A 12,752-nucleotide genomic window follows, 5' to 3' on the forward strand; every position below is an offset into this window, starting at 1 on the left:
CATTCTTCTTTTTCATTTTTTTCTTATCCCTGAGCTATCAGAAGTGTCTATTATATAAAATTGAAGACTTTAACATTTAAATTTAAAGGGAGGTGTGTGTGTCTGTGTGTGTGTGTGTATCTGTATATCTACTCAATTTTCCTAAACCTGTTTGAAAAATAAAATCTATTAATTAAAGAAACTTAGGTACATGGAAACATATTTGAAGTTCTGTTCATTATAAAAATATACATACAAAAAATTCAAAAATGAGAGGTTAAATTCCTTTAATCTTATAGCATATATCCTTTAATCTTATAGCATATAAGATTAAATCTTAGTATATTTACTTTTATTCATATAACTATAATGATTTTGTTCTGGGACACCTGGGTGGCTCAGCAGTTGAGTATCAGCCTTTGGCTCAGGGATCGAGTCCTGCCTCAGGCTCCTTGCATGAAGCCTACTTCTTCCTCTGCCTATGTCTCTGCTTCTCTCTCTGTGTCTCTCTCATGAATAAATAAAATCTTTTAAAAAAATGATTTTGTTCTAAAAAAGTTTTAAATATAGCTGTGGTGTATTATTTGAAAACTACCAATATCAGAATACTTTGGGAATAATTTTCCATCATAGCATTTCTTGATATCCATTCCCGCCCATTTTCATTCTTGTGGCTTCCTTGAGATCTTTCTCAATATCTGTTTCATTGTTCTCTACTCTGTTACTGTTTCATTCTTCTCTACTTAGCTGCTTCAGTGTTTTCTTTTGCCTTCTTTCTGTGTTTTTTACTTATGATTAGACCTCCGTGGATTCCACTCTGTTTGCTTTTGCTCTATTCATTTTTATTGCTAGTGTATAACTGCATTTTGTAGCTCTAATAGATTCAATTCCTCCAAAATTTGGGTCTTTTGCTTGCCTGATAAAATGGCTTAAACCTCAACCGTAGTCATTGTAGAAAGCCCACCAGTATCCTCCCTAATATTCAGAGTAGGCCATGTGTTCTCCTACTTCTCTATTCTCCACTAGACCCTACTGTACTTTACATTTTTCTCCAAATGAATTATTCCAGGTCTGTCATGAACATTTACTGAACAAACTCAAGATAATAGAAATGTCTTATGGACACAGTAGTCTAAAATTTAAATAATTGAATGCTTTATATCACTGCTCTTAGAAGTTACTTGGTCATCCCTACCACCAAGAATGTTGCCTCTTTGCCTTAGACCTGACTTTATAAAAAGCCATCATCAGTGATTTAAGTTAATCTCTTTGAACATAAAATGATTCTGTATTATACATCATAAAGAGATTAGATCCTAAAGAGGAAATTAGAAAATAAACTTGGTCTGGTGAAGGAAACTTTACTTAGCTATTTTTTAAGAATGATTTTCTGCTAGCAAAAATTTGGGAAGAGATGTTTAATTTTTACAATATTCATATTTGGATAATAAAAGTAACTCATCTACCACTGAAATTTTCTTATTAAGGTGATATTCTGATAAAATTTACATGAAAAATAAAATGTTTACTGTTTATTTTTCTTTTATAATTAAGTTGATTTAATCAATTTTGTTAGATATGTAGGATGGCTAATTTGCCTTACACATTCAGTATTTAATTTGACATTCTTTGACTTTTAAATATATATTAATTAAAACATCTAACCTTTAACTTTGTATGATTCTATAAATATTTTTATGTTACATGTTATCAGTGTTTGAATTTTTAAATTTTATTTTTCTTTTTAAATTAAATACATTATAAACAAGTAATTTGTATTTAAAGAAAACAAAAGCCTGAACATGGTATATATTAATTACATAGTGAAGTGTGGTATTTCTGGAGTAAGCAATTTTAGAGTAGTAAACATCGTAATTTCAAGCATCTATAGCAGTGAAATATTTCTCATTCATTCATCTATTTTTCAGTAAAATTTGGTTTTGAAATTTTTTACTTATTTTCCATTGCAATGTTTTAATATTTCAAGTTATACAGAGGGGTCTATCTATTATACATTCAGTTGTTTGGACTGGGACTCTAGCTACAGTTCTGCTTTTGGCTACATGAATGACTTTGAATTAAGTTACCTCTGAAGTCATTTTCTCATCCGTATAATAAAAGCATCAATCTTATTTTTTCTCAAATTTTGTAACTTTTGTAACTTGAAGAGATTTTAAAACAAACACTGTGCGGTCCTGACAAGGATCTCAAAACCTGTAATCCCACCTTCCATCTGATACTTCAGTCATCTGCCCAGTAGTATCACTACTAAGTGACAGGGAAATAGCTCTGCCAGAGAGGGGAGTGTGTAAGTAACCCATTTCCTCTTGAGGCAGGTCGGACCTTTGGCAATTTCTCTCCCCAGGTGAACTGACATGTCTCTCCTTAATAATTTCAGTCCTTGGAGTCATACAAAATAAGGATAATCCAAGTTCTATTATTAGAAACCATTTATATTTTCTGGTTTTTCTTTTTTTAATCAAACATCCTGTTTCATCTGTTCCTTCTATAACAAGGTTTTGATTTGTATTGGTTTTGCATTGTTTTGGACATATGAAATAAACAATATTAATGATATTAGAGGTGAAATAAATCTGAAAATACCATTGGATATAAATTTTAGGGTTGATATATTTTTATATCTAGATAATAATGTATAAGAATCTCATATTTTTAACTTTTATAACTGAACCCTGAAAAATGTTATTTTAGAGCCTTTTGGACTGGGAATTTAGATAATACTAATGTTAGATGTTTATAATGCCCCGACTCTATTCTTTGCTCTCTAAATTTATCATCTCATTCAAATGTTTTTACAACAATCTTATGAGGTATGCATATCTCCAATTTGGAAATTAGGTAACTGAGGTACAGAGATACCAAGCATTATGAAATAGAAATTGTTCCAATTATATATTGAAATTATATAGATTATGTATTAAAAAATAATTTTCCACATCCAGTAAATACTCTTATACCATTTGATAAATCATATTAGTTTCTGAGATTTACAGAGTGCTTTTTATGGGCCAGACAGTATGCTAGAGCTTTCAATACTTTATCTCATGTAATCCTCTTAGCAATCCCAGGAAATAGATACAGATTTTATCCTTATTTTATGGGTGAGTGAACTGAGAAGAATTACTTGTCCAAGATCATACAACTGAAAAGTGGTGGGTTTAGAGTTTGAGTCTAGGTAGTCTTGACTGTGTAGCTTATGTTCTAATCATTAGGTATACTTCCTCTCCAGACGACACTGCTTTAGCGTATTTGACTTTGTTGGGTCAGAAGAAGTAAAGGCTTCTTGGCAGGCAATTCCAACTATATAAGATACAGACTACTGGTACATACATTAAGGAAGCCCTTTGAAAATACTACATTCCTTTTTGTTACAGAATTTGTAAGCTTACTAGATACATACAGAATAAATACAAAGCCACGACTTGATCTCTGATGTAAAAGACCATATAGTCTTTTGTCCTAGGAAGACAGTAGCCAAGAAAGTCATACTGCTTATTCTGGCTTTAAGGGAAATTTGGAATATTCTGTGAAATTTTAGGATAGAGGAATATCAGCAATAACTTTTACTTTTTTTCAAAGTTAGAGTGAAATTTAGAATTTTTATTGGGGTTTAAAGCAGATTTCTATGTCTAATGTTTCTATGTTCAAATTCCTATCAGAAGTTAAATGCAGATATGTCTTTTGGGTTGTCTGCTAGTCTCCATCATTTGTCCATGTAATTAAGATTTAATTACACTTCTGTGGTAAATGATGTGGTTGCTTCCTCTTGCATTATGCTTATTTAGTAGTTCTTAACTTGCAGTCAAAGCACTTCTCAGAATATCACATTCAGAATGTGCTTAAAGCTCTTCACTTAGAGACTGAAGCACTGAGAAAAGTTATTAGCACATGGCTATTCAGCAAGGGAATTCAGCTCTCTGTATTTCCTTGTTATTTGGCAAGGGAATTCAACTCTTTCTGTTTATTTCTCATATGCCGATAAGTACATTTCTCTGAAAGCTATGTTTCACATTATATTCTTATTTTTCCTGTGTACTTTTGTTTTGCTTTCTTTGGAAATATTCAGCTTGGCATGGTAGCTCTTCTCAATAGTGCTGTATTTGTCTGTGATTGTGCCACTTTTCACTTTCTTTTTCTCAATGGAACTTAGAAGCATTAAACACATCTTTCTAATAGTTAAATATTAAAATGAAATTTCTCTATGATGTATGATTACTTTGATAGTTTCACCTCATCTACATAGGCATAGATATCTGAAGGAAATAAACAAATTTCTGTTTTTATCACAAAAAAATGTTCTTCTAATCACTAAGCACCTAACATTTTTCCTCTGAAAATAAATGTATGAAGGTAGCAAATGAATACATGTTGCAAGTGAAATAAATACAAGAAACACTAGAAGGAGTTTTAAGAAATAAATGCACATGAGTGAGTTTTGAAAGTCTGGTTAAAATTAGTGCATTCATAATCTACCGGGTCTTTATAGTGAGGTATATTCTCTGCCATCATTGTTGCACAGTTCACTAAAATTGCTAGTTTGGGATATACTTTTTATAATTGTAACCAAACAATTCCTTAACAAAGGAAGGCAATGTAGGCACAGAGGCTAAGAATCATTTGAAAATTTCCTCCCTGAGACTGTAAGTTGAGCAGAACCAGCGTTGTAACATAGTAGGTGTACTTGTTTTCAGCACAGTTGCATTCAGTATGCCTTTAGCATAGTTTCTCAGGCATTATTAAATCTCCATAGTTGAAGAAAAAAGAGCAAACTGCTATTTTTTGAAACATTTATTGATGAAATACATGTTTGCTTATATAAATATAAACTCAACATTTTTATATTTTATTTTTTGTTTTAGTTACGATAGATTGATTTTGACAACTAAAACTAATAGTAACAATAATAATAATACAAGAGGAGGCAACTTAATGTTTTAAAGGATAAAATGATTCCATTTTAACCATTAACCTATACAAGATCATGGCATTTAGGTTTAGGGTATCTGTCTCTTTGGACCAAATCATGTTATTTGAATCTACTGTGGTATTGTTAGTATGTTTCATAAGACATAGTACAGAGCTGCTATGATCTTTAAATGTTAATGTTCTTTTCTTATCACTTTACTGTGTAGATACCCTTCATGAGACCCAACTCTGCCACAGCTCATCCTCGGAGGCAATCCTGGAAACCTCTTTTATAAGTGTGATTTTAAAAATGTGGATAACACTCTCAATAGAGTACATAAAGTAAAGGAGAACAGCTATCTTGTCCTTCCCATAAGCTTATCACTTCAAAAAGTTGCCTTTGCTTGTCAGGTTTGGATAGAACGTAATTGATTGGTTTGTTGCTTGGACTGACAAGGCAGTTAATTTGCCTGGGTGGATTTTTTTCTATTTTTTCTTCTACTTTTTTTTTTTCCTTGCACTAATCAGAAACACTTGATATGTGCATTGTTGAAAAATAGTAGGTGATGTCTTGTGAGAATTGTCCTATTAAGTAATGTCTTTCCCTCATGCTTCTTTGGCAAATGATGATATACAGTGTTTGGACTTACTGAAGAGTTATGGAAGCCTGTGGGACTTAAATGCAATGTGCTACTCACTGTTGTTGTTGAACAATACCAGTAACAAACAAGAAAGACAATGCATTCCACTAGTCTACTATTTTATTTCATCCAACTTAATACATATATTCATATGTGAAATGTTACATTGGGAAACAAATATAGACTCTTATATTAAAGGTTATTTCTATTTATAATATTCAGCAAAAATGAAAGACTTGTGAAGCATATGCCATTCCAGTTTTGGCTCATTACTCCTAGTGTGAAAGCACTAATATTATTAGCATGAAACTTTTACGACTTGAGATTTTAAGCTCATTAGTAAAATATATCTGTGTTGATCTCTAGATATTTTTTTAGTAATACTCAAATTTATTCAGTCTTTATTGAGTTAAATGAACTTTCTGTGTTCAGTAATTTTTGGTGACCTTAAATATGAGGTTATGAAATAAGGAGGGAAATACAAAACTTAATGACTATACCACCTGCCAGCCGAAAGATCTTCATCAACATCTGTATTTTTCCAGAGATTTGCAGAATTAATATTTGATCTTCAAGTTTTAATGATCCCGTTTTAAATCAACGACAGAAATATGTTGAATATTCCATCACTTCATCTTGAACTGATTTAGAAGAAACTCTTGGCTGAAATTGAAATGTACATATACATGTAATTGTTAACATGTCTCTTGGAATATCCTGACTTATAAATGTGGTTTGGACATCTTTTTCAGGTATAGTGACATTGAAAATAGTTTAAACTTTAGGAAGTAGAGTAGGCAATGTTATATATAGATAATCAAAGGCAAGTGTAAGTATAAAGTTACTGTATGCTAGTAATCTATAGTTACAGTTAGGAACCATATTATTGGATAAGATGTTTAATAACAGTAATACGTATATAAAATATGTATAAACTGAGATTATTAACTTATCAAAAAATCTTTTAACATCGGAGGAAAAATATTAATAGCCTGTAGCCAAACCAGTAGGATTTTTTTTTTTGAAATAGGAAGGACTCATTATCTCAACCTAAGCTTAAGAAAAAGTCAATAATTATTACTATTGCTTAATTGCAGCTGATTATGAGAAAAATGACAGATTGCCATTTACTTAAATGAATATGCTAATGTTCCTGGCTCTCCTTTGATATATGGTGAGAAATTACTAGTGGTCATTTTATTTTAAATTTTTTGAGAAATCATTAAGCTTTGTGGTTTTGGTGTCACTATTAATAAAAAACTTTTCTACTCTGGTTCTAATTAGAAGGCTACATTATCCTTCTTCTCTATCTTACAATCTTTAGTGGTAGATTTGCTATTCCATATTTGGTGCTAGCCTAAAATCTTTGTCAAACATCATAAATACAAATCATAATTCATAAGATCATTGGTCCTGCAATTGTATTCAGAGTAAGAAGACTTTTAAAGGGAGGAGAATGAAACATTTTCTCCTAATAATCTCCTAAGTGCTCTCATATTTCTATAGTATAGAATTCTTTTCCATAATTGGTCCAATTGCTGTTCAAAGGAGATTTTAATGTGTCCTTAAGAAAATACGCACTAAAAAAAAAATGAAAATACGCACTAAATGATGCATATTTCACAGATGTGTAAAATGGACATGACAGGTAAATGATGGCTATTTCTCATATGGTAGGGAAAGGAAAAATACACTAAAATATCAGGAAGGAAATGAAAAGATTCAAAATACAAGAAAAATGACATAGTAGTATATATGGTGGTTCTCAGACTTTATAGTGCATCAGAATCTTAGGAAGGATTTGTTAAAACATAGATTGCTATGCTATTCCACCTCCTTATTGTCCTCTTCCTCACCTTACTCCCTCCTCCTCTGTCTCCCTACAGTTTTCTGATTCAATAGGTCTAGGATGAGGCTTGAAAATTTGCATTTTTAACAGGTTCCTAAATGATACTGCTGGCCAGGGACCACTACTTTGAGAACCATTTGTATATAATTGTTTTTAGAAGAATCATCGTGTTGTGATTGACATTGATTGATTGAAGATGGAATTAATGTCCTTAAAAGAGCCCTTAAATTTTCAAATACTTGTCTAGATAAGATTGTAGGAATTACATCTACAACACTTACAATCTATTTTTATGAATTCACTTAAATAAGTTTTTACTTTTTAGTTTCTAATTCTGATTTTATGGGGACATCACTATTTTAGATAACAGAAATTAATCAGAGAACATAGACTTTGTCCATAATTCACTAATAATTCCTTTGTTAAAAAAGACATGGGAAATTAGGGTTATGTTTGAACATAAAAAGGTTAGCCTTAACCTTTATCCATCTTAGGTTTAGAAATGATATTTATGTATCACTTATATACCAATATCATTTTTTTATTATTTGATGTTTATCTGATTTTACATTTATGGCATTAAAAATAGATTACTGACAAATAACAATCATTTCCTTGTTTTTATATCCTATCACTTGAGATTACTCTTTTTAAACAATATTCCTTAATTGACAAAACTTACCACTATTTTACTTGATTCACAATATGGGAATATTTTATGAATATTTCACCAAAATCTATTTAAGGAATATAGAAGGACTTTCTACAGCAGAGTAGAATGAAATGTTTAATTTTTTTTTTTTTCTAAAATTGTTTTCGACAAGTGAAGCTTGTTTAAGAGACTCAGCTTTAGGGTTGCATGCATATGAAGATAGAGTTTTCCTACCTATCTGGGTCAGCACTTTGTAAATTTACATAATATTAAGGATTGTGATTAAAAATATTTCTGAGATGGACATGGTTTGCAAGTACTTTTCTTTATTAAAACATAGGCCTCTTTCTCCCAGTGCTCACTCTAAGACTTTCTGCAGGCCTGCTGATAAGATTCACTGCTGTTCAGGTACATAAGATGTAATGAAATTGGATGTTCATGCTGGGCTTTGTAAATAAAATGAGATTGACCCCCAGCTATTATCTCATTTATCTGATTTACATTGTAAAATCAGGATCTACACTATTGATTAGAGCATAATTAGTTAATTATGAACAGGGAAATACAAAGTTATGTGGGGCTTGAGCACAGCAGGTTGTACTGCTGAAAAATTTCCAAGGGCATGAGCAGATGGAGATCAGTTTATTAAAGAACAAAGCAGACATGTTTCAGGTATGGAAATGTCTAGTCACTCTCTCATGCTGTGAGGAGGTACTTGACCTTAATTGTGTATTTTCATATGAATTCTTTTTATTTCATGTTTTATTTTTTTCCTTCTCTTTGAATCTTGTAATCTGGCTGCTACAGATGTAGCTAACTGAATTGGTGTCATTATTTAAGTTATCATTATATATGAATTTGAATCTCAATAATTATCCAGATACTTTTCTTCAGTTAATATACTTTCATGTGTAAAGGGTATTTTTGTCTTTCTTATCACACATTCATTCATTATTGCCTGTGATAAAAAATAGTGGTCTATAGGGGCATTAATGAAAATATATTGAAGATCTCCACCTTAGTCTTCTATTTGTAAAATAGGATATAAAGTAGATTTTCTAATTACTTTGTTTAGAAAATGGTCGTATAGGTAGTTTGCACTAAAATTGTAAAATAGAAGGAATAAAATATGTCTTTATTGATAATGAAATATTATTCTGATATTGGTAGAATGCAGAATTTTGTTCAAGCTTGTATTATTTTAAAAGTGATTTAACTCATGGGCCACAATCCAGCATTTTCTCTGTTAAAATGAGTAATTGAAATAATTGGGCACTATCCAATGAAAGAATCTATCACTACTGTTAATAGTTTTTTGTGGGTGTTTTAAGATGCTAGTGAGATTTTATTTAAGTAATGTTAATATTAAGGATCAATTCTTTTGATCTTTTTCATACAGAAGTTTTACATAAAAATAATGAAAAAGCAAGGAAACCCAGCCCATCAGTTCTCTCAATATTTAGTCCGTTTTCTTTTTGAGTGAACAGATGTAGTATATTTCTAGTCAGTATTTTACCCTATATAGACATAGATCTAAACAAAACGTTCTTTGACATAAAAAAAATAGCTGTGATTATGAGTTACCTTGATCTCAAAAAAATGTACATCCTTTTTCAAGTGTTATGAATTTCTCTTCCAAAGTTTAGTTTATCATTTGGTTATAAATTATATGCATAGTAGGTGCACTTAATTGTTTCAGTTAGTTTAAAGAGAGTTATTTAGTGTATTCTAATGAAATTATCAATTGGAAATTAAAAGGGTTAAAGAAATCCTTTGGAATACTGGCTTTTATCCTTTCTCTTGGCACAGGCAGAAATAAATCAGTTTCTTTTTACTTGTATTCCTATTCTCAGTAATCAGGTAAACCAAGAACAGCTTGTTGTATGGATATTAGGACGTGAACATAAGTCATTTTCTTCTTTGTCTATGGTGCTATACTTAACCATATACTAAGTAAGTATTTTAAATACATATAGAACTGTGTTTATTTGGTCACTGCATTTTGTCAAATCATTGTATAAAAGACCACATATATAGCTGCTTTATTGTTTACATCTGTATCCTTTATAAATATACCTAGGAAGTTGTACTTAGTAATAATCCAATTAAAGAATCAGGTTTCCTTTCATCTTATAAATGGAATTCATTTTATCTCTTTAAAATTGTAATTTAGAATGCCCTATATTATTTATGTGTACAATATTTATTAGATGTTTAAAGGATACTTCTTTAAGCATCCAGTTTGTATTTTATTTAAAAAAATTATAGTGTTTCTTTATAGGTTAGTAAATATTCTCTTTTAAATATTTTAAGATACTGCCTTTCTATTTAGTATATGTGCTGTTGATATATTATAATCTGCTTTTTTTTTACATAGACATTTTTGTTCTTTAATAAAATATATTGTGTTGTATACCATGCTTTTGTGGGTCAATGATTGCACTTGGAAAAGATTTTAAAACATTATATTCATTATTATTTTGATTAATTAAATATGTATACATTATGTGATGCAGTTATGTGTTTCTAGGTATATGTAAGAAATAGAAGAGAGACAATAAATAATAATTTGATCCATAACTACTTCAACTTTATTTCAGCTTTTAGGTAGCAGAATGATTGCAGATTTTCAATTTTTAATTGAAGAGTTTCTGATTTTCAAATTTTAGAAAAGATCTAAATTTGTAACATAGCTAGAATTTATTGGCTGACAAAATTTGCTGAAGTTTTCAGAGTGGTGTATATGTGAATGAAATAAGTAATACACTGTTTTTACCATCTACATTGTTTTTCGGTTATTAGGATTCTTAATGGTATCTCTTACATTTGTCTATGATATATTAATTCTTACAGATTCTGTTCAAGTTTACATGTATCATTCAGGGTATTTTTGTTACCAGCACATAAAGCTATGGATGTCCTCAATATTCTAATGTAGAAACAACTTTATTTTTTCCACATAGAAACAATTTTAGTCTTTTGTAGAAAGAGCTTTAATTTGCATATTTATTAACAGAGCTTTTGATTTGAAGATTGATTTGTCTCTCTTTGTGTTTTTTTTCTCTCCTGGATTTTGGCAGTTCTAAAGTGTATTAACTACTCTTTTTTTGTTATTTAGTCTTGTAATTGCAGTTTTTATTTACTGGTGAGTGAGCTATAACTTGAGAGAATTCTCATATCACCCCCTAATTCTGACAAGCAAATTTTGCCTTTCCTCTGAGACCTATTATGAATACATTAGAGTTCCATACGGAGACTAAGTCATTCTAAAAGGTATTACTAATGAAGTAGTCAGTAAGGATTAGTTATTTCCAAATGGCATATACTTCAGCATTATCATCTAACAAATGTAGCATATAAAATCTTTTCCCTATGCATTTATTCTTGAGCTGGTAACTTGATTTTACAATAAATTGAGATCCAGTACAAACTGGAAATATATCAGTATAGCAAACTTGTTCTTAAATTTATTAGCTTGAAATACATAGATAGAGCAACAAGAATCATTTGCACAGATACAAGTGAAAAATAACAAAATTAATCTTTATATTCATCATGATGTTTGATGTATGTTATATACTATAAATCATAATTCCAAGTTATTTTGACAGAGTTTTAAAGTTAAATATGCAATAATTAGGTTGTAATTTGATATGAACTAGGAGAACATTAATGCCATAACTCTTCACCTCTCAAGAGCCCGAATTATTGGCAATCTGAACTCTAAGGAACATTGCCCCAAAACCTGAAGTGAAGCCAAAAAAAGACTATATTAGTTAACCAAAATTGAGTCCATGTACTTAACGCAGTAGAAGTTCTCATTTTCATATCTTTTATCTGTCTGTTTGCACAATTTTCCTAAGGTTAAAGATGTGTTTTCTAAATCCACAACTAATTATTATTAGGGAAATGCTTAGACAAATAAAGTCACAATATGAGAAAGCAGTAGCCAACACTTTTCAAGAAAGTGAGGACCCTGAAAACCTATAATATTTGAATATGAGAGTTCAAACAGAATAGCGGATGGATGGATAGTACTCCAAATCACTAAAGCCTGGCACGCTGTTATATATATGCATAGCAGCATGTGTTACTTGTATTCATGACCCAGAGATGACAAAATAAACTATACTTAATGTATTTTCTTGATGAAGCAAAAATGTGATTCTTTTTAATTTCCCATCAAAGATGATTGAAATACTAGTTTTCATGCTTGACAGAATATGCACTCAGCTATCTACAATCTCAACCTTCTCATAAATTCAGAAGTGCTCATGTTCTGAAGGTTCCTGTAACTATATGTAATGTAATTGAAGTTTTAACTATTGAAAGGTAAATAAGGTGAATTGACAAGAAAGAACATAAAATCGTGTGGGCTTGCCATTTAGTCTCTTTATGTTGCATTTGATATTAGCTATATATTATTTTTTCTTAATGACAGAACAACATATATTTGAATATTTTGACTGCTTCTAAATGTACTTTGGTTTATTTAAATAATTGGCATAGTAAACAAAGTGTTGTTATTCCTATTGGATTTTATGTTTCATGTAGCTGAATTATCATGGTAGACAGTTTTTTTTCAAGTCCCTGTCTTGAGTCTAAAAAATGGTTTTTGGAAAAGTACCTATGTTTATTTGGTTCTTAAGAAGAAAGTTATAGAGGAAGAAATGCATAAACTTATGACATACTGTGTTTTAACCTT

The 12,752-nt window shown here is 30.4% G+C and overlaps 1 protein-coding gene across 9 annotated transcripts in view; it reads left to right on the plus strand.

The window, feature by feature from the left end:
• The window catches only part of PHF14 (PHD finger protein 14), a 233,057-nt gene that overhangs the window by 141,359 nt on the left and 78,946 nt on the right, over window positions 1-12,752 (plus strand). The window contains exons 18-19 of one of the 9 annotated variants that reach the window (XR_007401932.1): window positions 5,133-6,298; window positions 6,644-6,826. The exons of 6 other annotated variants lie outside the window; for them this stretch is intronic. Coding sequence is in view for 1 of the 3 variants with exons in the window: in XM_049093414.1 (XP_048949371.1) it covers window positions 5,133-5,145 (13 nt within the window). In the remaining 2 variants the exon portion in view is untranslated. Of the gene's footprint in view, window positions 1-5,132; window positions 6,299-6,643; window positions 6,827-12,752 lie in introns of those variants that run through there. 2 more of the 9 variants (XR_007401933.1, XM_049093414.1) reach the window with 2 other exon arrangements.

Source organism: Canis lupus, chromosome 14, assembly GCF_003254725.2.
Source record: "Canis lupus dingo isolate Sandy chromosome 14, ASM325472v2, whole genome shotgun sequence".
Classification (NCBI taxonomy): domain Eukaryota; kingdom Metazoa; phylum Chordata; class Mammalia; order Carnivora; family Canidae; genus Canis; species Canis lupus.